The 24328-nt window shown below is 56.7% G+C and overlaps 1 protein-coding gene across 1 annotated transcript in view; it reads right to left on the bottom strand.

Annotated features, from left to right (window-relative positions):
- Positions 1–3208: 3208 nt before the first annotated feature.
- ARAP1 (ArfGAP with RhoGAP domain, ankyrin repeat and PH domain 1) overlaps positions 3209–24328 on the bottom strand; it is a 43829-nt gene continuing 22709 nt past the window's right edge. Inside the window, 21 exon segments of the mRNA XM_042958323.1 lie at positions 3209–5672; positions 5973–6122; positions 7371–7434; positions 7591–7641; positions 8388–8470; positions 12599–12744; positions 12975–13088; positions 14457–14574; positions 14881–14949; positions 15037–15123; positions 15212–15359; positions 15794–15899; positions 16189–16401; positions 16550–16713; positions 16832–16883; positions 17155–17350; positions 18198–18300; positions 18572–18707; positions 21012–21146; positions 22320–22494; positions 23584–23766. Coding sequence (XP_042814257.1) covers positions 5655–5672; positions 5973–6122; positions 7371–7434; positions 7591–7641; positions 8388–8470; positions 12599–12744; positions 12975–13088; positions 14457–14574; positions 14881–14949; positions 15037–15123; positions 15212–15359; positions 15794–15899; positions 16189–16401; positions 16550–16713; positions 16832–16883; positions 17155–17350; positions 18198–18300; positions 18572–18707; positions 21012–21146; positions 22320–22494; positions 23584–23766 — 2511 coding nt within the window. The 3' untranslated portion in view covers positions 3209–5654.

Here is a 24328-nt window from a genome sequence, read left to right as displayed (position 1 = left end):
CCACTTATTAGTCACCTGACATTGTCAAGTCCATGCCTTGGTTTCTTCACCTATAAAATGAGAACAAGAGGTATCTTCCTCATGGTGTTTGTTGTAAGGATTGAATGAGAAAACACTTGTAAAGCCTCAGCCCAGGAGGCTGTGGGTGCTTCACGGTGGCTCAACATTCTCATTTGCATCATTATCATTGCCGATACTAAGGACGGGCTAGAGACCTCCCGGGGGGAGGGCCGGACCCCAGGTTGGAATGACCCCTTTTGGTCCAGTGACCACTGACCTGGGTGGAAGGTGGGAGACCAGAGAACTGATGTCTGAGAGTCAGGAGCCTAGCCAGACTTGCTGGGTTCCCCTAAGCAAGTCCCTGACCTCTGGCCCTCAGTCAGTAAAAGACCCTCAGGTCCCCAGCTCTGGAGCTCATGCTTGGATGAGAATCCTCCCTGCCCCCGCCATGTCCCACCATGGGGATTAGTGACTTGTGGCATTGGAAGCTGGGGTGCAAGTACGGATGGTCAGGATGGGGGTACCCTGGCCTGGTATGAGCTGGGGATGGGCACTAAAACAAGGCCCATCTCCTCAGGGCCTGTTGGCAGTTCCTAGGGGATCACAGGGGGGCTCTAGGAGGAGGAAGGCTGTGCCCACCCAGGCTGTGTTGCCATGACGCTAGTCTCCATGGTGCCAGGCACACAGTTCTCCCCTCACCCAGGAGGAGGGGCTGAAAGTGACAGGATACGAGGCAGCTCAGGTCCCTGGGTCCCCTAGGCCTATCCCTGTCTCCGTAAGCTCCCCCCCACACACACAAGGTCCCCATCCTGAGACCTCAGGATGGAGGGAGGGCAGGGAGGAAGCACAATTTCTACCTCAGAGGGCCAAGAGTGACAAGAGAGGACTCAGAATGACTGAGGTGCAGGAAGACACAGACAGGAGCACAGAAAAGTGGCAGAGGGAAGGATAGAGAAGCTGAGGAGAGACGGAGAGAAAAGCGGGCAGTGGGGAAGAAGGGGTGGGAGGGAGGATGCTGTAGTTACGGAGGCGGATGTGCCTCCCAGGCTGACAAATGGTGGGAGGGCCGTCCAGCCCATCTCTTTGGTCTCAGTGTTTTGAGGTGGGCGGTGGTGGGAAGAGAGTGGAGGAGGGGGAGCAGGGGAGGGGCAATTTTCCTAGAGAGCTCTGTGGTGGGGGCGTTTAGACACGTGCCATGCATGTGTCTGTGTGCGCGCACGTGCGGGCGTGTGTGCATCTGGAAGTGCAGGCTGAGGTGTGCAGGCACGTGTGTATAGGGCATGAGTGTGTGTGTGGCATGTGTATGCCTGTGCCACTGTGTCTCCAGGGTGATAAATACAGCAGTAGGAGCTGTAACCAGGGCAAAGAAAGTGCGGAAATTTCCACAAGCTGAAAGTGGCATGGGAGAGGGGACACGCTAGGGCTGGACCAGCTCGGGCTGACCAGGGGACCTTGCTCTGATAGCTCTTCCCCGGGCCAGTCCCTAGATGGGTGCAAGTGACCTGGCCATGTGAACACACATTCTAAGTGCACACAGTATAGCAAGATGGAAGAACAGTCCAGAAGAGCTTCCTGAAAGAAGTGTCACATTGGAGGAGAGGCTGGGAGGTTCATGTTAGCTGTACTTATTATGTGTGTGTATGTGAGACAGACAGACGTTTCCCAGGTGCGAGCCTGGGATCACTTAGGCCACAGAGCTAGCTAAAGGACTAGGAGCTATTCCTTTTTCTGGCTGGGGAAGACCCCGAGGACTCCATTTGTCTGGAATGTAGTTGTATTTCAGAGGCAAGAAAGGCAAAACCCCCAATACCAGAGGCACTGGGGACAGGCCCTGGGGCACTCAGCTGCAACCACACAGGCTGCTTACTGCAGGCTCACATCACCTTGCCTCTGGTTCATGCCATTCCCTCTTCTGAAGACACCTTTCCCTCTTAACTCCACCCACAGAAATATGCTGGTCTTTTTAGCCTCACCCCCTCTGTGGAGTCTTTCCTGATCAATACACCTACCGGAAGGGCTTCTTCCTTCCCCCACAGCATTTACTCATCTGCTCCCCCTCATGGTTCAGTAAAGCACTGCACACAGTAGGTGTTCAAGAAGTGCTTGTTGAAGTAAAATATATCGGACCTAGGGGTGCCTGGGCGACTCAGTTGGTTGAGCATCAGACTTTGGCTCAGGTCATGGTCTCGTGGTTTGTGAGTTGAAGCCCTGTATCGGGCTCTGGGCTGACAGCTCGGAGCCTGGAGCTTGCTTCAGATTCTGTGTCTCCTTCTCTCTCTGCCCCCCGTCCCCGCCCCCCGCCCCTGCCCTTCTCTCTCAAAAATAAATAAACGTTTAAAAAAAATTAAAAAATATATATATATGGGGCCTGAAGACTCTGGATGCTAGGTCTCCCCAGACATGTTTGAGAAGGGGATTATCAGGGGACAGTGTTAGGTACTTCACACTTACTAGCTCATTTAATCCTCCCATTAGTAGGTACTATTAATATCTCCAAAGCAGATGAGAACAGTGAGGATCAGAGACCTCAGGAACTCAGCCAAAGCTCCAGAGCTCATAGATGGGAGTGTCGGCATCTGCCCAGCTGGCATCCACACCCATGCTTTTCCAAAACAGCAAGCTGTGGGCAGGGGGCTCAGGAGCCACCAGAGCTTGAGGCCAGAAGAGAAGGCCTTAGCTCCAGGTCCCCCCGCCCCCAAGATCTGGGGGAAGTAGGGAGGAGGCAGGGCTCCTTCCCAGTCCCATTGATTTCCTGCAGAGCCTGGGGATCTCCTGAGGTCCAGAGGCCCTCGAAGGCTGCTGAACACTTTTCAGGGTGGGCAAGTTGAACAGGAAGGAGATGGCATCCCATATCCCATCCCATCTCCCAGCCCTTCCCCCGTTCTGTCCCTACTCTCCATCTACAAAGCCCTCACCACCCAGGCTGACTTGCCACAGCCTTCTCTCCCAGGGCTCACTGTGGTCCCCTGCAATCAGACCCAGACTTGGGTCACCCAGTCCTCTTCTCCCAGCATCTCAACCTACCCTCACACCAACTTGCACCCCTCCCAACCATGTGCACCTGGCAAGGCTTCCACCTTTCAGGCCCAGCTTTGGGGAACCTCAAAGAAAGCCTCCTGCCTCTCCAAGAGTTGCTCCCTACTTTTCAGCAGGTCCAGCTCTGGGCTCTTCACACATCTACCCTACATCCCCCGCCCAGCCTCAAATAATATGTGAAAAAACCACTCAAGGTCCCAAGAAGCCCCATTTCTAGGAATCCTTGTGGCCACAACCAGCAGAGCCTCCTGGCATAACCCACCCATCACACTGCTGTCATTGCCACAATGCATTAAAGTTCAGGCCTGAAGGCTCCTGTTGGGATGCTATCCCTGATCCCAAGGGTTAGCACTTTAAGCTATCATTAACTCCTGACAGTACAGATCCCCTTCCCCAGGGGACATACCAAGTGGAGAGAGCAGAGTTGGACATGCCAAGTGGAGAGAGCAGAGCTGAAGTCAGGAGGGGTGTGGAAGAGGGAGACACCCCTCTCCCCTACAAAGTGGGATAGTAGAAATGGACCCCAGCCCTGATTCAGGAGAGTTATGGGCCCTCGGGCAAGTTGGCTCACCTCTCTGAGCCTTTCTTCCTCTGCCAGGAGGAGACAGTGCATAGAGCACAGGTGCTGACCCACAGTGGGTACTTGGAAAAGAGCTATTCTCTCCTCCTGGCTCCTAGATCTTGGGAGTCCAAAGCACTGTGCTGCCTTCCAGAATATCACTAGTCTTGGGGTTAAAGGTTCCACCCCACACTTCAAGAGAGCAAGGTCTGGGTCAGCACCGCCACACTGGGGCCCCCAGAACCTGTCCTGGGACCTCCAGAACCTGTCCTGGGACCAGCCACATTGAGCTATCCACGGCTGCCCCCTGGTGGCCCAATTCAGTCACTGCAGCCAGTCCCTGAGCCTGTCAGTGACACTGGCAGCCTAGCATGGGGCACTTCTAAGTCTCACCCACCCTCTCTCTGCACCTCAAAACTAGCTGGTCAGTCTGAAGTCAGATCCTGGGAAGAATTCCAGCCCGTGAGCACTTGGACAACAGTCTTGGCCTAGCTGCAGGCAGGCAGAATGGTCATTCAATCTGTCAGCCTGGCCTGGAGCAGCCCGGTTAGGGCAGGATAAGAGTGGGAGACTCCAGGGGCTTAGCCCCAGCCTGTGAAACTGACCAGAAAACCCATTCCAGTCTGGCATCCACCTCCCCTTCTCAAGACACAGGAACAAGGAACCTGGAATCCAGGACCCCAAGACCCCATCCATATACACAGGCCTCCCCAGGGCTGGATCACATGAATCAGAGATCATGTGACCCATCTCCACCCTGTTTGCCCAGCCCCACTGGCTGAAGCTAAGGCTGGGAGGTCAGCCTGTCTGCCTGCCGGGCCCCTGGAGAGAGGCCGTTAATGAGGCTCCAGGCAGAGGCAGGAATGTGGTGTCTGGCACCTTCCCAGGGAGTCCCAAATAGGTCTCTGAACAGCTCGTTATCTCCCCCACTTGCCAGGGCCTTGTCTTCCTGGAGGAGACAACCAGGCAGTGCCCAGTGAGGACAGCTTCCTGGTGCAAGGCAGGGCCCTCCTCCGGAGGGACATGCACAGGGATAAAGGGACACCCGAGGCTCTTCTTCCTAATTTAATAAAGCTCCTGTGACTTTGTGACCTCGTGTTTCAGAGGGGCTGGTGAGGGGCTGCCCTGGGTCACTCACATGCCACACCCAGGCCCCGGCCCAGACTCTAGACTACAGCAGGGAAAGGAGCTCGGTCCAGCTGGGGTCTGTCCTGGCCAGGGTCAGGACCGGTATTCCCCACCCTGACTGCACAGGCATGCACTGGGGTGGCATGGAGCTGGGCCGGGGCTCTGCCTGGGGCAGGAGGGAGTGACTAAACAGCTCAGAGCCTGGAAAGAACAGGGCCCACGCCCCCCCAACTTCAGGGTACTAGGCACTCACCTCTGGGCCTCCTGAACTCCTGTCCCCTCCTACACTGGAACACCTGAAACCCCCAACCAATCACAAGCTTCAGCACCGTAGGATAAAATATACAGATATATTTATATTATCAAAAGGCCCCCAAAGTGGGGAAGGGGCACCAGGCAGCCTGGGCCCTCCCAGTCAGCCTAGACCAGAGGAGGCTCCTAAAGTCCCCCAGCCCCAGTTCTAGGCTATAGAGAAACTTACCCAAGAGCTCCCTCCCTATCCCAGCTGAGTGTTCCTTTAGAGCATCCACTTTTTGCTGTTCTGGAGTTTGTGACAAGAGGGTGGGCTCCCTTCCAGCGGGGGCCCCAGGGCTTCGAGCCTCTGCAAGGATGGTGGTCCTCCAGAGTTTCTGAACAATGCACATCCCACCTCTCCAACCCCTCAAACTCAGGGTGGGTGACCCTGGAGGGGGGAGCAGGCCAGGCCAGGAGAAGCACCCAGACAACAGATGAGGGGTCCTCCTCAGGCAGACCCTGCTGCCCCCCACTTCCTGGCGAGGGAACCCCATGCTGCAACCAGGATGTGGGATGTGGGGTGCGGCTTCCTCATGCATCCCCTGCTGGTTCACACCAGGCACGCAGGGCACGAGGGTGTCTGAACAGGAAGGCTTCAGGGCGGCAGAGTCTCAGAGCCAGGGGCTGGCTTCTGCGCTCAGACGTTGCGGAGGAGCTGTGGGAAGGTACAGAAGCCCAGATTCCATAAGCACTTTGTGAAGGTTCACAGGGACCAGCGGCCCTGCTGAAGCTTCTGCAGCTGCTCTGTAGTGCTGGCTTGGGAGTGCTCAGGTCAGCCGGGGTCCCCAGGGCCAGGTAGAGAGGGGGCTCCTGAGAGCTACATGAACCAAAAGAGCCCGTCAGGACTGCTAGGAGGCTGGAGGGAGGGGGCCAGGGGGCAATCGGGTGAGTCAGGTGGGAGGCGGGCAGCAGCCAGGTCCCAGGGCTCTGCCCATAGGGATGGAAAACTACTCACAGAAAGGGGGTCCGCAGCAAAGGCGGCCACACTCCTTCGCATTTCGTTCTCACTGCCGCGCAGAGGGATCAACGAAACACTGCCCAGCCGGACCTCAGGCACTGCCCGGGATACACGGGAGGGCTCCGAGGGCCACACCAGGCCGTCATGCTGGGGAGCAGGGGAAGAGGAGGACACTCAGCTCACCCAGACACTCAGCTCCAGATCCACCCACCCTTCCCAGAAACGCCTCCAGCTATGATCTGAGGTGACCCTCTCAGCTTTGATCCCAGTCGATATGAGAAGCAGCTGTTAGGAGAACATGACTGTATCCCTGGCAGAACCCAGCCAGTTATGTTACTCAACAACCCCCACCTCCAGGTCCACAAACAAACTGCTCCAAGAATGCAGCACCAAGAAAACAGTTCTAGAGGAACATGTGTGTGCTTTCTTTCACCAGGAACCAACAAAACTATAGAATCTGCCTGTTTCCCTTTAGGCTTGACTACCAGGAAGCTCAGGGCTAAAAGAACTCAGCCCACAGCCCTGGCACAGTTCTGTCAGCCTTTTCCCTAAACAATTCTGAGCTCTCGTTTAAAATCTGTGGCTTAAGTCCAACCCCTCCCACTCCCAACCCCTCACCCCAGCCCTGCTCTGGCTCCAAGCCCCTCCTAGCCTGTTCCCACCTGGCCCACTGCGGCAGCCACCTCACTCCTTCAGCCTGTCCTCCCCTGCACGCTACATCTAGAACGAGCCCTCTCAGACGCAAACTTGCACACCACTTTCTTGCTTAAAACTCTCCCTGAAAACTGCTGACTAGGTCAAGTTCAGCTCCCTTGGCATGGCCTTCAAGGCTCTTTCAGATCTGGCTCCTGAATCTCCAGTGTCAGCTTCTGGTACTCCTGGCTTCTCTTTACACCCCACTGGGCAATCTGTGGTTCTGTTGCCATGCCTTTCAATAAACTGTTCCTTCTGCCTAGAAGCCTCCCCGACCTGCCCCCGCCCCCCCACCTCCAACTGCCTTTGCTTGATGAAGGCTTCCTCATCCTCAGACTCAGCTCCTATGACACCCCCTCCCTGCTGCCTTCCCTCCACATGCACCACCTCCAGCGGGTAGGGTCCCTGGGCTTTTCTCTATCTCCATACACTGACCACATTGGGCTATTTAACAGGCAACTTCAAGGTCTGTTTTCCTTTCTACATGGGGAGTGCCTGAGGGCAGGGGTCTGCACTCTGTCTCTAGCATGCCTGGCTTGGGGTTGCACCAAAGTGGACTCTAGGGAGGGTTTGCTGAGTGAAGAAAAGAATTAAAAGCAACTCAAAATCTCCTTGATGCAATTGATGCCCTATGTAGTGAAGAAGCAAACATACCCATTCTCCATAATGGAAGCCTCACGGGACCCCACCCTGAGCTGGTACCTGCACAAAGAGGAAGGTGGCAAACCACTCCCGGAGCTCCATCTGTGTCTCACAGCAGAGGTACCTGCGGGGCAGGGCACGGATCTGGACACTGCCAAGGCTGAGCAGCCCGCCTGGCTCTCCAGGCAGGGTGCATATATGGACAATAAAGGGACCCAACCAAAGGGAACATGCAACCATCTCTCCCAACCTGGGGTCTCAGGCCAGGGCCCTTACTCACCACTGCTGCTTCTCATGTTTCTCTGTCTCGTGCACCACTGTGAAGCCCCAGCTGCAGAGGAGGGGCAGATGGAGTCACTTGCCAGCCCACAGAGGCCTCCCAGCCCAGGTGCCCGGGACGGAGCCCAGAAGCCTGGGCCAGAGCCGAGGGGCACAGTTCAGGGCCTTCTTGCAAGCACGGCACATTCTGGCCACAGCCTCTTCCTCTCACAGCTCACACCAGCCTCCCAGGCCCTTGGCTCCCTATACCCATGCCACCCCACCCGGGCCTGCCCTAGTCTCTGAGAGACAGCTAGGCACAGCCAGCAGATGAGAGGAGAAAGTCAGAAAACCAAGTCTGGTGGCTGTAATTAACAACAATAATAGTGGCTATGCATCACTTTTCCACTTAAAAGCATACCACAACCACCCTTTGAAACAGGTGCACCATTATTTTCCACATTCTACACATGTGGGAAGTGAGGCACAGGAAGATCCCTGAGGTAGTCAGTGACAGGATTTCAATCAAGGCCAGTGGTTCTCAAACATGAGCAAACATCAGAGTCGCCTAAATGGCTTGTTACCATACAGACTGCGGGCCCCACCCCCTAGGATCCGTGACTCAGCAGGTCTGGGGTGGGACCAAGATGTGGGCTGCTAACATGTTTCCAGGTAATGCTGAGGCTGCTGGTCTGGGAGACCACACCTTCAGAACCATGGTATCAACCCCTGTCAAGTTCAAAGCCCCCACTGTGCCGCAACCCCACCCCCCCCACCCCAATCTGTTCTGAGCTCTCCCAGGCCCCAGCCCCGGCTAACCAGGTGGGTGGCCGGAGTTTCTTCTTCACTCCCAGGTAGACTTTGAGACTCCTGACGGGCCACTCCTTCTCAGGCCGGTGACTCTGGGGTGGGGGCAGGCAGAGGGATGACACTTCAGTCGGTCAGGGCGGGAATTGGGGTGACTGGGTACCTCTCTCCTCCCTCTTCCCAGCCCTCATTTGCATCCCAGCACAGGGAACCTCCTGACAAAGCCCTTCCTGTTCACAATCCAGCCCAACTAACCGCCCCACTCCCCCCAGGCTTCAATCCCTGCAGCAGCATCAGACAGTCAACCCTCAGTCCCCGAGGCAGCCGTTCCAGCAGGACAACCAGGGAGTGATTTTCAGTCCCTTCCTGCTGCCCTACAAACTGGAGAACTGACTTGTAGCATCAGCTGAATCAGATTGTCTATGGAGGGAGAAGTCCGCACCTCGCCCTCTGGCACCAAACTGAATGAGCGTGTATGATCTGAGAGCCTCGGTTGGCTGCTTGGGTCTGTTTGTCTCCGGTTATAGATTCCTCGCCCCTCTCCACCCCACGGAGGCTCCAGGGTTGACCGTGTGAACAGAAGACCTGTGGGGTCAGCAATTACTAGCTCTTTGGTTCCACGAGGGGAAGGCTAATGACTCAAGCTGAAGCAGAACTGCTGTTTGGTAGACCAAAGGAAGAACTTTCCAGTGGTCTAGGTCAGGAAGCAAGAGACCGATGTACTGGGGAGGGGCACCAGATCACTGACATGCTCACCTCTGGCCCCCACCTCTGCATATGGGTCTGGGGTTGGAAGGAACAGGCTGGCTCCGAGGCAGAGGTATGGGAGCAATAACCCCCAAGGTAAAGGCTAATTGGAAGTCAAGCTAATGAGCCTTTCTTCTGTTCTGGGAGCCACCTGCTCGAAGCCCTGCCCCCACCAGGCTCCTGGCACCAGTAGGGCACCAGGATGGATGGTAGGGGAGGGGGACTCACTTACAACCAAAACTGGGGGTCAAAGTTTGAGCCACCTCCACCCTATTCCCACCATTACTCCTAGCCACCCCCAGGCATGGCTCCTTAGCAGGAAAAAAAAGAAGGGACTAAGGGATGGACAGGGAGATGGAAAGTTTCAGGGATTGGTAGACTCCCTGTGAGGCTGCAAAAGGATGAGCTGCCTAGATAAGTGGAGACTTGGGTGCTGTCATAGGGAATGTGGTTTAAGAGGGCGTACTAGAGACCTTTCACCTTGCTTTTGCCCTGATCCTCCCTGAGGACCAAGTGCCCAAGGGGGCCTGGAAGAAACTGGGCTGTGGACAGGGAGGAAACCGGGCAGTGGGGTCAGAAACCAGGCTGTAAATAAGGGGTGGGCAAATACAAGAAAGAAACCTCCAAGCCAGCAGGAAAGAAGCAAGGATGAGAGTGCTGAAGAAGTCAGACTGCAGGGTGGAAGGAACCAGGTAGTGGAGATGGAAAGACTTGAGACAGAGGTTGCAAAAGAAATTAGGCTGTAGACATGAAAACAGCAGGCTCTGGGCACGACAGAAGAAACGACGTGGGGAAAAACCATGTTGCAAGTATGGAAGGCAGCAGGCTGAGGGAATGGAAAGCAGGCTGAGGGCTCGGAGGAAGTTGAGCTGTGGGTGCCAGGGAGGGAGAACTAGAAGCAAGGGGTAGATGAGTTGACAGTGGAAGGAACAGGCTCGTGGGTGTGACAGAAACAACGGTTCCAGTCAGGGCGTGGAGAGAATTGTGGGAATCAAGGAATTCAAACCAGGCTGTGGCTCCCTGAACATTCGAAAAAACAATCCTCAGGCCTCCACTCCCTCAGGCTCTGGTGTGTGTGGTGTATGCGCAGCACGTGTGTGACAGGAGTATGGCTGAGACAGGAAGGTTGAGGGGGAGATTTGGGGAGCGAGGGTTACATCAGACAACGCAGGACTTCGTTTCTAATCAAAGAACTCATGTTTCCAGCATTGCTGAGGTATGAGGTCACTGGAAAGAATAAAATTCACCCCTTGATACTCAAAGACCTCTGCTGGAGCCAAGACTGTTCTACAATGTGCCTTTCCCAGGTGCTTCAAGGTCTTTAACAATGGAAGATGCCCAGGCCTTGGCCTGGGTATTCGCATATCCTGAATTGCTGGGTGTTGTCCCAATTTCAAATATTCTGTTCTGTTCCTCCATAAAATAGCAAATGCTGGAATTACCAACACCTCAGTAGCCAAACCACACCCTCCTGGGGCTACTGTCAGGGCAGAGGTGTGGCTGCCATTCAGACAGCAGCACTGATCAGCTCCGCCAAAGAGTCCCTGTTTCCTGTACTTCAAGGAATAAAGAGCTCGAGCTCTGATGGGGCTACCTAGAGATGGCCTTAGGCAAGGCAGTCAAAGCCTGTTTTCTCACCTGTGAAATGGGGATAATATCCCTCCTCTGGAGGACGCTAGTGGGAGGACATGTCCTAGTATGTGGAGGGCTGGGCACCAAACCTGGCTCACTTAAACATTAGATCTTTTTCCTTTCTCTAGTTCTCGTGCCATTTCCCCTCCATGCTAAGGGATCAGCAGCTGCTTTTTCAGGTGCCTCAGCCACCCTCCTTCCTCTCTGCCCACAATGATGGTCTTGCTCCGCTCCAAGTACCATCATAAGGAGGGCATCAGGGAAATAACATCCCAGAACCAAGGGAGACTGAGTGGAGGGGTGAACAGGCCCAGAAGTAAGTAATCATAGAGGGAGGCAAAAGAGAAGAGGAGGCACTGCCTACGAGGATCTGTAGGAGCCCAGGCTGCGTTAGTAGAGGTATAATGTGCAAAGAGAGGGAGGTGAGGATCCTGGTCTATCTGCTCTGCTCCCTCCATGACACCTAGGCCTGCCCAGTGTCCTCAGGAGAGGCAAGGGACAGGAAGGGCTGGAATCACTGGTGGGAATAGCTATGGGAGATCCGGTTAGACCCTTGGATTGGAAATACATTTCTGCTGCCCATTACTACAGCGCATCTATGCTCTGTGGCCCCTAAGGCATCGCTGGAACCCACAGGGGCATCCCAGGTGGCATGTTCTCAGCTGAACTTGAGCAAGGGCCTTCTCCCGGCAAAACTATCCCTCTAGGGATAGGGCAGTCCCAAGGGAGGAGTGGAGAAGCTCCCCTCTCCCAGAAGTGTGCATGTAAGGATTGGCAACCAGCCAGGGAGGCTGAGCGGGAACTCCTACCACAGGTGAACTATACCACAAGCCCATTTAGTCTCACCCCAGCATTTTAGGATCAGGGTAGTAGCATGGGCATTCTGACAGTCTTGAAACTCTCTCCATGGTTGGGACAAGGATGGCTCCAGGGGTGGCAGGAGATGAGGGTCAGAGCTCTAATTCAAACCTAGGGGCCTCTGATACTGGCTCCACAGCCTCCACACCTAGTCTTTTGGAAAACTGTAAAGCATCACACTGATGGGGGCTCAACCTTCTTGGGAAAAGGACTCCCCACCCATGAAGGACCACCTCTTCATGGGTGGGGATGAAGGACAGGAGCCCAGGACACAAGCCCAAAGACGGGAGCCAGTGCTGATAGGCAAGAGGGCAGGGAACCATGCCTGAAGGTAGCGAAGAGCTCTGGCTGTGTCCCCAGGCTCCCGCTAGGCTCACTTGGCCCCCAGGTGGTGTAAGGCAGCTAGCAGTTGGCCCACAGCTACTCACGGTCTCAGGGGCCCCGCTCCATGGCCTCTGGCTCTGTTTGATAGAGGATCAGAGTTATGGAAGAAGGAGGTCCGGGTCCAGAGCCAGGACAATGTGTGTGGTGGTGCATGGTGGGATGTGGCAGGTATGTGCAGAAGATGTTGGGGGCAGGGTGCCAAGACCTGGGAGGCCACCTGGCATGTGGACAGAGTGGGCATGGAGGAGGTACAACCTGTGAAGTGACAAGATGTGCATGGGCCACGGCGGGGGCTGTCACCACATAGCATGTTCTTGTGGGTGCCGTGACAAAGCACAGGCACAGGTGAGACAGCATGAGCCTGACGTGATGGCACCAGAGACTAGCGCCTAGTGGGGCTACAGGACACAGAAGAGCGGCCACCGAGGGCCACAGCAGAAGATTCCTGAGAGTCTATAGCTCTCCTCCACCACTGTGCCACCCCAAGACCCCGCGATGGGGTTGCTCCCACTGGCAGACACTGGCGAATGTTTGTGAATGGGTGTGTGAGCACACTTGGGTACAGATGCTCATTGCAGGGCACGACCCCCTGGGGCACTTACCCGGACCTCCTTGTAGAGCCGCAGGCAGCTGCTGTTGAGGATGAAGTATCGGTCGTGAAAGCCACCTGAGGGCAGGCCCAGGCCCAGGAGGCTACGGTCCTCACGGAACTTCATCATGCCGTGCTTGGTGTCGCCTACGTGGCTGGCTGGGGGAAGACCGGAGTGGGCGTGGGCTGCACCAACCCCCTGCCCATGGATACAGACACCCAGGGGAGCATCCCAGGATGAAGGAAACTGCCCCAGCCTGCCCCAGCCACCAAAGAGGCCTGCCCACATGGCACCCTCTGCCCGAGCTGCTCCTGCCTGGGCTTCAAATGGAAGGACCCACCAGCCTGTCCAGCCCTGCAGGCGCCACCCACCCAGGCACACCACCTACCCAGGTACAGCAGCATGGCCTCCATGGACTGGTGCTTCTTCACCACCAGGTAGCTGTCCGTGCCCAGGCCGTGCAGGATGGGCAGCACCTTCTCCGCAAAGTGCAGGGGGCGCTCTGGGGGGAGGTCACACCCGCTGTTACTGAGGGACCGAGGGCTGGCACACCCACATATCACCTACACGTCCGTGAGCACCACTCCCGCCACCTACCAGCGCCACAACACATCACCATCAGGACTACCCTTTCCACGCTCAAGCTTCAGGTCTGACACAACTGGCTGGGACCAAAGCTGTTCCAACCGAAGCCAGTGATCTTTCCCGTGTCCTCGTTGGGGAAAACACCACCTGCCGAGCCATTCAAGCCAGAAACACAGCTTCCTCCCCCTCTTCCCTCCATATGTTAAATCTCTTTACTTCTGTCCATCATCGTTGCCACGCTGGCCCCTGTTACCATCTGTCCTTGGACTAATACCGTGGCCCTCCGAGGGGTCTCCTGCATGTGCTCTCATTCCCCTCCTCACCTCTCCCTACCCAGCGGCAAGTAGCAACCTCTCCAAACTCCCAGTCACTAGCCCTTCAGGGGCCTTGCGTTGTTGTCGGGCTGGGTGGCCGCCTCTGCCTCTGTCTTCAGTCCCACCCCGTGACACAGCCCCCTCACTGCCCTTATCTCTAGCTCCTCAAAAGGGTGATGTCCATGGTCACCACAGGGCCTCTGCCTGTGCCACTCCCACTGCCTGGAGACGCTTTTCTCCCCCTTCACCAAGCAACTCCTACTCTTCACCTCCTAGTGTAGGGACTCTGTAGCCAGAGACCCTGTTACAAGCTCTAGTGGCCACTCAAGGCAGTTATCACAGCCTCGGTTGTATGTTTATTGCTGTGGCCACAGGATTAATGTCTATTCCATGCGAGACTTACCCCCATGAAGGGGAGGGGCTGTGTGTCTGGCACTCAACAAATAACAGTAAAACAAATGGACAGATACACCCTCATTGTCCACTGCCATTAAGACCACCCTTCATCCTAAAATGCCTTTATCACTGTCTTTACCACCAAGGTTCTCTCACAACACCGTCACAACCACCCTTACAAACACCACCCCCCCCCCCCCCCACCCTGCCTGACCCCTCTTGCACGGTCATCACCACCTACTGCCCCCTTCACCATCAATCCCATTATCAAATTCAGCATCGCCACCCTCGCAAGAACACCATTCTCACTGACACTGAGAAAGCACTGTCACAGTTGATAACATCAACCTCCTTCCCATCAGCCACATTATAGCCATCACCTTGACTCCCCCCGGCCCCCCACCATGCCACCACCACCATCATGGAGGTGACAGTGTGGAAGCAGCATCTATCATCCAAGACTCCCTTGACCACCACTGTTGCCACGCTGTGGGGTAGGGGAGGACAGACTGGGGCAGCAGCTCAGACAAGTACAGGCCACACCATACCCTGCACAAATCCTGGTGGCCACCTACCTGCCTCCTCCCTCTCATTGACCTCAAAGCAGGTCCAGTAGTCCCTCTCCCTGATGCCCACATTCCTGCGATCCAGGATCTCTAGGGTGAGCTCCTCGGCTGTCATGGCTGCTGGGATCTGCAGTGGTCAAGGAGGAAGAGGTCAGCCTACCCTGTTTTTGCCCCTGCTCTCCCACAACCTTGCTGTGATCCAGGGGCCGAGCCCACCTTTCGGGTCCTGGGATACTAGGAGGGTGTCTCTAAGTGGTCCCGATGACCACTGTCTGGGGAGGAAGCAAAGAGACAGGCCCTGGCACTAGCCAGACACAGGTTCCAAACCAGGGCTCCCCTTGGGATAGAAGCCCTGCTTCCCTGGTCACCTGAGCCTGTGCCTGGCCCAGCCTGACTTCTCTGGTCCTCTGGCTCCTAGGTCCTTAGCTCTCACCTTGATATGCTGCTCGGTTTCCGCCTTCTTCTCCTCCAGGTACACTGTGCAGATGAAGTCACCGGCATGCTGTGAAAAGACAGGGCTCAGCTAGAGGCGGGGAAAGTGGGCGCAGGCAGCTATCCCGAGCACCCTACCCCAGGCCCAGTCTTTCACCTGGGTCCCGCTGGCAGTGCCAGCCACACGCATCTTCACAATGGCAGTGATCTCTTCCCGCTGCTTCCTCAGCTCTTCCTCATCCACCTGGGAGGAGAAAGACACAGGGACAGATGATCACTGCCACCCAAGGGGCCCGTCCCTGCCCTCCACTGCCCACTGGCGGGGGACGCACGCTAAACACCACCACATAGTGGCCGATGAGGTCTTCTACCACACGGCCTGCCTTGTAGTCCTGCCCATCTGTCTGGAAGAGCGTGGGTCCAAACACAATAGCCAGGTTGTGCGTGTTCATCTGGTTTGTGTCTGAGAAGCACTGGACGCTGGACAGGGGAAGACAGAGCCCTAAGTGAATAGTCCAGCCCAGAACCTCCCCACTTCACCTTCCCAATTTCAGGCAGGTCCACAACTGGCTCCTGGAGGGAGGCCAGGGAAAGTCCTGGTCAGAGTGAACCACCAGTTATGGGGAGATGGGAATAGTCTTTCTGGCCATGCCGTAGGTCCTGGGGGAGGAACAGAGCTGGGAAGCTGGGATATCTGGCCAAGGTCCCCTGGGTCCCAGGTAAAACCACCTCTATTCTCCCACCCTGCAGGAAGTAAGTTGGGAGACAAAGGGTCCAAGATCAGGGCACATCAAAAGTCCACATTCAGTTCCCAGGCCTACCTGGTTCTGTGGGGAGGGCAGTCAGCCAGGAAGGAGTAGAAGAATCTTTTCCACCCCAATCCCCCAGAGCAATACAATAATAATGTTCCTCACCAGTACAGGTGGCTGATAAGGGCCTTCACTGTGGCTCGGTTGACTGGGGGCAGATGTGCCAAGAGCTCTCTGTATCTGGAGACTTTCTCCTCCTCATCCTCAATCTCTGGGTGGGGGGGAAATAGATCAGGTCAGGAGGCCCCCCATAACCACCTCCCCTGTCCCACCCTTCTGGCTGCTCTGCCTTTCCTCCTAGGTGAATAGCACTTCCTGTATAGAGTGACAAGGGAAGGAGAAGCAGAGGGAGTAAGGGAGATGGGGGGGGGGGGTGGGGGCTTATCCCCTGGGGCATGCCTCATTGGATGGGAAGGGGAGGGGTGGGAATTTGGAGATAGGAGTGGACAAGTCAGCAGCACTAGCCTGGGTCTCAGGCTGGCAAGGACTACAGGGCCCACCTGAGGCCTCTAGCCAGGCTAGGCGCTGGGCGCGAGTGAAGAGACCATCGGGCAGGTCTCGCAGGAAGCGCTTGAGTGCTGAGGAGACATCGTCTACATGCTGCTCGCCCTCCTTGAGGCGCACAGACCGAGCGTCCTGCCGCAGACTCTCCAGCAGCCGCTGAGTCTTTGATGTCTGCCCACACTTGCGGTAGATGCCCTCAGAAGTCAGGCCTGCAGAGGGGGTGGCACTGAGCCGGGGGGCGGGGCCTCGCAGCTAAGGTCAGAGGGATCCTGGGAAGGCGGGGTTTGGCCGGTGGTGGGGGAGAGGCAAGAGGTCAGCCTCCCTGGGTGGGGCCTGTGTTACAGGGGCGGGGCTCACCACACTGCGTGATGTAGTCTATACAGCGGTAGACGATCACTGGGATATCTGAGTCTCCAAGCTGCTGCTCCGACAGCGTGTCCCCAGAGCTGGCCGCTGCTTTCTGGATGGCCCCCAGCCAGCCTGTGAAGTCCAGCCGCCGCTCCCCCTGGATGTACAGCGTCCTGGGTGTGTGGGGGGGGGGATAGTCAGTCACTTGGGAGCCTACCCCTGCCCTACCCCTCCCAAGCCTGTCAGACTGCCGCGGGCTTCTCAGAGCCCCCCAGGGAGGCCAGGGCTCACCTCCTTCGCTCCACCAGCACCAGCACTTGGTTCTCGCTGTCCCCTTGGACGGCTGTGGAGGGGCCGGTCGAGGTAAGGCCTTGTTCATGGTCCCCAACCGACTCCCTCCTGAGGTTCTCTGGGCACATACATCCCTGGGACCCACCCACCAATACATGGAGTCGCTGAGATACACCCCAAGGGCAGGAGAGGACATAAGAGGGCAGGCTGGCTCCTTCTGGCCAGGCCAGGGTAGAGTTCAGACTTCCAGGGAAGGGCTGGGGGCCTGGGAGCCCAGGATAGGGTGCCCTGGAAGTTGGGGGCCCAGGTCTAGGTCCACGCACAAAGCTCCTGCAGTTTCCGAAGTTGGAGCGGCTCCTCGCAGGGCCCCTCTGGGAAGACAGCACGGAGCTCGGAGCCAGTGAGGGAGAACCAGCCCTCCTGGGCCCGCTGTAGGCTCAGGCCAGCTTTGTAGGGTAGGCGCCCAAGCCGCTCAAAATCCCGGACCAGCAGATCTTCAGCCAGGGGAGGTATGAACGCCTGATGGGGAGGCCAGAGGAAAAGGGGAGGTGGCCAAAGAGACCGCATCAGCCAACAGCAATGCCGGCCTCCCCCCTCCCCCACCCCTTGCCCCAGGCTCTTTGGCTTGTAGGCATATACCCATTTCCCACCTTGCTGCCTCCTCTCTTCCCCTGGGCAGGACCTAGCACAGTAAATAAACTCAGGTATCATGCCCCACTCATACGCATTCTCATGTTCCCTCCTCAGGAAAATGTTCCCAGACACCTTCAGGGATGCCCCTTTTCTGCCCTCTATTGCGGCACTGACCACAGTATTCTTGCTGTCAGGGACCCAGCTGTCTCCCCCATCAGCAAAGGAGCTATTGAAGAGTCAGGACCAAGACTGGTTCATCTGGGTTCCCAGAGCTCAGAGGACTAACCGTCAAGGAGGCTCACAGATGACTGATCAGCGACTGAGTAAATAAGAGTCACAGGCCCTCACAGCACAGGGGGACCCAGAGGGCACCTGGCTCTAGTCCCCAGGACAGAGCTCTGCAGCCTCCCTGCCTCTTTGCTCCTGAACAAGATGCTCACTCTTCCTGGAGTCAGCACTATCTATCCTAACATGGCTGTTATACATTATTGTATTGAGCACCTGTGGAGTGCAAAGCTCACAGCCCTTCTTCCACATGGTTGAGACCGGTCTCTTGACGTCCCCCCTAGGGGGCTGCAGATGCTGACATATCTGGCTCTTGGCCCCAGAAGCCTGCCCTATGTCTGCTCCCTCCATTCATGAGGCAGGAGAGATGGGGTACACGGGATCAGCCGGGAGATCCCACCCCAGCCCCTGTCAGACTTCCCACACCTGTCCACTAACTCAGGCCCACCTTAGCAATGCACTTGACCCACTCACGAGCCAGCTCTGCACTCTCCAGACCAAACAGGTACAGCCGCTCTCCCTCCGTGTACACCTCAAAGGTGTGCTCAAAGCTGTAGATACACAGGTCAGGATTCAGGCCCACTCAACCCAGCCATGACCCACCCTGCCCAGCCTTGCCGCCATCCCCTGCCCCCTGCCCTTTCCCTGGCCCTATAAGAAGGGATGGGAAAGTCCTAAACTGGGGCCTCCGGAGACCCACAGGGTTTGCTCTGTGACCCTGGGAAGGTTCTGACCCTCTCTGGGCCTGTTTCCCTATCTCCTGAATGGGGGCTTGGATCTCACAGCAATAAGAGTCTGTGATTCTGCCCCAGGGATACTCACCCGTGGGTGTCAGGAGGGGGCACTGCCAGGCACACAATCTCACTGGCCCGAATCTCGCCATTGGGGGTCACTGCCCGCTCACTCTCATAGTAGCTCAGGACCCCGTCGCTAAGGACACACCAGCGTCGGCTGAACTCTGGGAAGAAGGTGGGCAGGGGAGCCATGAGGGAGCCCCTGCCCTCCCCTGAAAACCCCTTCTGTATCCTCCCTGGGCCCCAACTCCCACCTGACTCATGTCCTCTTCGTTCTAACTCACAAGTTCCCCTGATTCCATCCTCCTCCCTGCAGCCTGCCGCCCCAGCCCAGCCCACGCCTCTCCCCTGAACCACTGCAGTGACTTCTTCATTGGTGCCTCGACTTGTTTCTTCCAAGATTCAAAAGTGATCTAAGTAAAACCAGACTCCGTCCTTCCCGTGCTCAAAACTTTGCCATGCTCCCCTTATTCTATACACCTCAGACTGGCATTCAAGGCCCTGCTGGGTCTGCCCCTACCCTCCTCTCCAACCACTTCTGGGCATATACCTCGCCCTTCCCACTTTTGCTCACCTTGTTTCCTCCACCCACACCCTCCATCCTTTAAGAACAGCCCATATGTCACAGAAAGTTTCCGTGCCCACCCCATGCTCCCACCCTCCCCTGCCAGTGACACACATTGCTCTATGTTTCCTCCTATAATGGCACTGAGAAAACTGACAAGATCCCATAAAGGAACAGAAATGGGGATCTGGACCAGGAAAGGCAGGAGAAAGAACAGAATGTCAAGGCCATGCAGGCTTATATAGTTCATAGCATTGAGCTTCATATTGGCTCAGAGCTTCCTGGCATCCAGGGCAAAAAGGATGACTCAAGCAGTTACATAAATGACATTATCAGGCAGAAGGAGGTAGACAAGGGGCAGTGCCCCAGGGGCAGTGAGGTGGTGAACAGCACAGAGTTCCAAAGAAATCTGTTTGGGTATTAGAGGGTGTCACAGGGGTGTGCTGAGGGACGCAGGGAGCAATGGTCTCAATAATGTTCCCAAAGCAGACACTGTCTCTTGTCCTATCTGCGAGGATATGCCATCTGCCCTCTGAGGGCAGTGTGTCCCAGAGTCTGCCCCCCAGGCTGGGGCCCTCCAGAAGCAGCAGCCCTGCCTCGGTCACTCTTCATCCTGTGATGTCTGCCAAGTGCCCACTGTGCTAGGAGCTGTTCTAGGTGCTGGGGCTACAGTGGTGGCTGAGAGGAGCTTATATTCTAGTGTGGCACAGAGAATCAATAGATACATCTATACGCAGACAAATTAACGTCAGATAAGTGGCATGAAGTTAGGGTAAAAGTAAATAGAGCATGCTAATTTGGGTAAAATGGTTATGGATGAAGTCTCTAAGGAGTAACATTTCTTTTTTAATGTTTGTTTATTTGAGGGAGAGAGAGTGAGAGAGCGCACGTGCGTGTGGGTGAACAGGGAAGGGGCAGAACGAGAGGGAAACAGAGGATCCGAAGTGGGCTCCACGCTGACAGCAGAGAGCCCAGTATGGGGCTCAAACTCATGAACTGTGAGACCGTGACCTGAGCCAAAGATGGACGCTTAACTGACTGAGTCACCCAGGCCTCCCTCTAAGGAGTAACATTTAAACAGAGACCTGACTCAGGGCACCTGGGTGGCTCAGTCAGTTAAACCTCTGACTTCAGCTCAGGTCATGATCTCACGGTTGGCGAGTCCTAGCCCCTCATTGGGCTCACTGCTGTCAGCGTGGAGCCCCTGCTTTGGAATCTGTCTCCCTCTTTCTGCTCCTTCCACTCTTGCTTTCTCTTTCTCAAACATAAATAAACATTAAAACATTAAAAATAAAATAAAATAAACAGAGATCCGACTGAAGTGAGGGACTGATCGTGCAGATATTTTGGCGAAAATCATTTTGGGCAGGGGCAGAGCAAATGTAAAGGCCCTGGTGGAAGTAAATAGACATGTCTGAGAAACAGCAAGGAGGCCAGTAAAGCTGGAGCAGAGTGAGTGAGGGGAGTGGGGTCAGAAGTCACAGGGTGGGAGGGCTGACTGGCAGGTCCTTGTGGGATATGGGAAGGACTGCGGATTGTACTCAGAGCTGGGGAGCAAATGGAAGGCAGAGAGGACGAAGGGGCGGAGCTCTGAGCTTAGCTCTGTCTGGCTCTAACTATCAGAGGCCCAGCACCCAGCAGGCGCTCAATCAAGGCTTTTATAGCCTAAAGGCACTCTAGCAGTGACTTGCTCCGCAGTGCCAGGCCCCCTCCCACCCCTATCAGCCCATTTATTAAGCATCTACTATGTACTAGAGACCACATCCTGGAAGCCCTCTAGGGTGACTCTGCCAGAGTATACTTGGCACCCTCCTTGGTCACCAGTGCAGACAGCCCTGGCTTCTCTGGCCCGGCCACCATGCCAGAACACCATGGCAAGAACGGGGTCTGGCCAAGCACCCACCTTCCCGGGCACGGCGGTCCTGCAGCAGCTTGGCGGCAGAAGCAGTCTTGTAGAGGAAGCCATTGTGGCTCACAGTCGGCAAGACAACTGAGTAGTGCTTTTCCAGAGGCTTCGCTGAATCCAGCCGAGGCACCTCTTTAGGGAAGGTGTTGGGAGGTGGGGTGTATGGTGAGGAACGGCTGCTCATGCTCACCATCCCAGGGTGTCTCTCCTCGCCCCTGCCTGGGTCGAGCATCCGAGCTTACATTCAAGCCACCAGTCCTCTATCACCTTCAGGGTCTCAGTGCCACATCCAGGGCTTTGCCCAAGTCATTCTCCACCTCCTCCCGCTTGTGCAAATTCCACCCTAGTTCCAAGGCCCAGCTCTAGTACCTTCCCTGCCAGGAAGCCCCCCAACTCCCCAGCCCAACCCACCCCACTCTCTCTGTTGAGGCACAGGGATAGCACACTAGAATGAGGGGTCTTGGCAAACTCACTAACAATCCCCAGAAGGAGGTCTGTCCCAGACAATGCAAAGCCTAAGGAAGCAGCCCGGCTCCAGTCCTGCTCCCAGCGGTCCCAAAGCTCAAGCCAGCTGGGTGGTCTCCTGTGCCTCCCTGGACACCTGGGCTTGCTCCAGCCCAGCACACCCCACCCACCCGTGGCCATGAGCCGAGCTCTGGCCGCTGAGCTCCACCCTCAGTCCTGGGATATGGCCCCAGAGGCCAGCCCTGGGCCATGACCGGCAGGGCTCACCCCCGCCATCCCCTCCTCACTCACCCGGAGAGTGATAGCCAAATGGGCCCCAACCCCAGTCTGTGACAGAGCCCCACCCAGACAAAGCAGCAGACAGGGCTGCCATTGTGGGCCACTCGCACATAGAGAAATGCAACCCCCACACAGCAACTCAGCTACTCTGTACACACACAAACTCCAAAGCCCTCGACACCCCCAGGTGTGAGGAAACACAGATCTGCAGCAGCTCAGAGATGCCCAGACGGTGGCAGGCAGAAGGCCCTGGTGCAGGTCTGGGCGGGACCCACAAATCCAGAAAGAGATGCAGAGACAGACACAAAGGGACACACGTACGAGGGGGAAGCCAGATGCACAAATGTACACTGACATGCAAACCCAAACAGACCCCAAGTCACACGCTGTTGTAGGGCCCCTCGAGGAGCTGCTATCACAGCCCACGTGGTACGCATATCTAACCCCACAGGGTGATATACCGCTTCTGGCGACCCCCACCCAGCACCCCTCTCAAAAGGCCAGACGGTGGCAGCAGGGAGGCCCCATCCCTCGAGGTGGACAGTCCCATCAGCCACTCACCCGTGGTCCGGTTGTTCCGTAGGAATTCCATCTGCAGCGCCTGCCCTGCCTGCTCGGCAAGAGCCAGGGGCGTGGGGGCCTCAGGGTCCCCTGAGAAGCAGTTGACTCCAGCCCCACAGCCCAGGAGAGCTTGGGTCTCAGCCAGGTCTGTGGTAGTGACTGCAGCACACAGAGCCTGGGAGGAGGGAGGAAGAGGGAGGGGAGGGTCAGCCTAAGTCAGAGTGGGGGGACAGCGGGAAAGGGGGCCTGGGGGAAGAGAGGAAGGGAGTGAAGGAGTCACCCAAGTCTGGGGGCCCATCCTCAGGTTGAAAGAGAAAAGAGGCAGGAAGAAAGCCAAAGAGGAAAGGGGGAGGAAGAGAAAGGCCAAGGGGTTAGGAGGGTAGGTAGGGGCTGCCCTGCAGAGGCTGGGGATCCGAGTGGCCCAGGGCTCACCCCTGCTGGCAGCCCCTGGGATCCAGTCAGCCGCCAAGCCTGTTCTCTAGAGGATCTCAAGCTCCCTCTGCCTTGTGGAAGGGCAGAGCGGGGTGCTTTGTAGCTAATTCCTCCCACATTTGAATTCCTCACTGCCTGCCCAGCCCTCTCAACCAATGGGAGTTGCTGCCCCTCCTAGCTGGCGGGCTAGACTGGGCTGGGCTGGGGGCTGGACGCCTGGGTTCCTGGGAGGTGGAGGTCTGGCTCCCACTGGGCTTCTAGCTAGACTGAGCCTTCCTGGGTGGGGCTGCTTTGGGGGAGGGGCTGAAGGCCAATCAGAGGTCACAGTGGCATCCCCCTGCCTCGGAGCAGGCTACCTCCCACTCAGGCTGAGCCAGACCAGGGCCCGGGGCTTGGCTCCCAGCCTGTCAGGGCCTGGGGCCCATGTGGGGCCTCATCTTGAGTGGGGTGTGGATGGGGGGGTGGGTCAGAGCAGCCAGCTGTTTTTCATGAGCCTGGCAGGAAATAGCATCCCCATCAAGTTCACTCCTTTTGGCAGGATTCACAAGGAGCAGGACGGTTCGGGAGACAGAGGAATCAAGAGGGGAGGGAGGCAGACAGATGCTGGGGATGTGGCCTTGGCCCAAGGGTCAGGCCTGACTCCTCCTTGCTTTGCTCCAACTCTCCCTGTGGCTTAGGCAGGGTCCTTCTGCCCTCTGGGTCTCAGTTTCCCTATATACCAAGCTCATCGCTCTGAGCTGATGCAAAAGATGAGTTGAAACACAGAGAGCAATGAGGGGAGCAGAAAGAAAGTGGGTGGTCTCCAGGAGCCCCAGAGGCCCAGTGCCCTGACCTTGTCCAGTTCCTCCTGGTTGCCAAAGAGCGGGTGATAGCGGCGGTACTTGCCCTCACGGTATTTGGCCTCCAGGTGGCGCCGCCGGGCACTGGGGCTGCTGCTGGGCTGCAGAGCCTCACTGGGGGGTACATTGGCTGCCCAGAAGCGGTTCCCAGGGCCATTGCCCAGCTGTAAGAAGAGCTGTGGGTTTGGGCAAGAGGTTAGAGAGGCAGACTATGTCCAGAGGCCCGTTCTTATAAAATCTTTGAGGTTGTCAGGCAAGGGGCTGGGAGAGCCAGACCACCTACCCACTTTCCAATCGGGGAAGCTGAGGGGCAGCCTGGCCTGCTGGTGGCTGTGAGCCCAAGCCTAGTCCCTCAGCTCAACGACAGGATGAGAGGCAGTCTGCCAGGTAGACGCCCCAGGCCTGGTGACTGGTTGGGGGCCTTACTATTTCCCCCACCCAGTCCCACATCTGGAACTCTGTATTCCTGAGGCTATCACAGCCTGGGCAAGGGTCACGGGTTGGGGGCGGCGGCTGACCTGTTAGCCAATGGAGTGGGTAGGGATTTTGGAAACCTCTCCTGTCCTTGACATTCCTCTCTGGGCTCAGGGGAGGAGGAGCAGGGGCTAATGCTGGGGGGCAGATGCAAGAATCCAGTAACCAGGGGACTAGTTTATTAATCCCTTCATCCTGCTGATCATTCATTCCACAGCCATTTCCTGGGCCCCCCACCCTGCCTCCTTGTCAGGCCCTGTGTGG

Source organism: Panthera tigris, chromosome D1 (genome assembly GCF_018350195.1).
Source record: "Panthera tigris isolate Pti1 chromosome D1, P.tigris_Pti1_mat1.1, whole genome shotgun sequence".
Lineage (NCBI taxonomy): Eukaryota > Metazoa > Chordata > Mammalia > Carnivora > Felidae > Panthera > Panthera tigris.
Note: the sequence above shows the minus strand (reverse complement) of the source record. Positions and strands in the feature narration are given on the sequence as shown.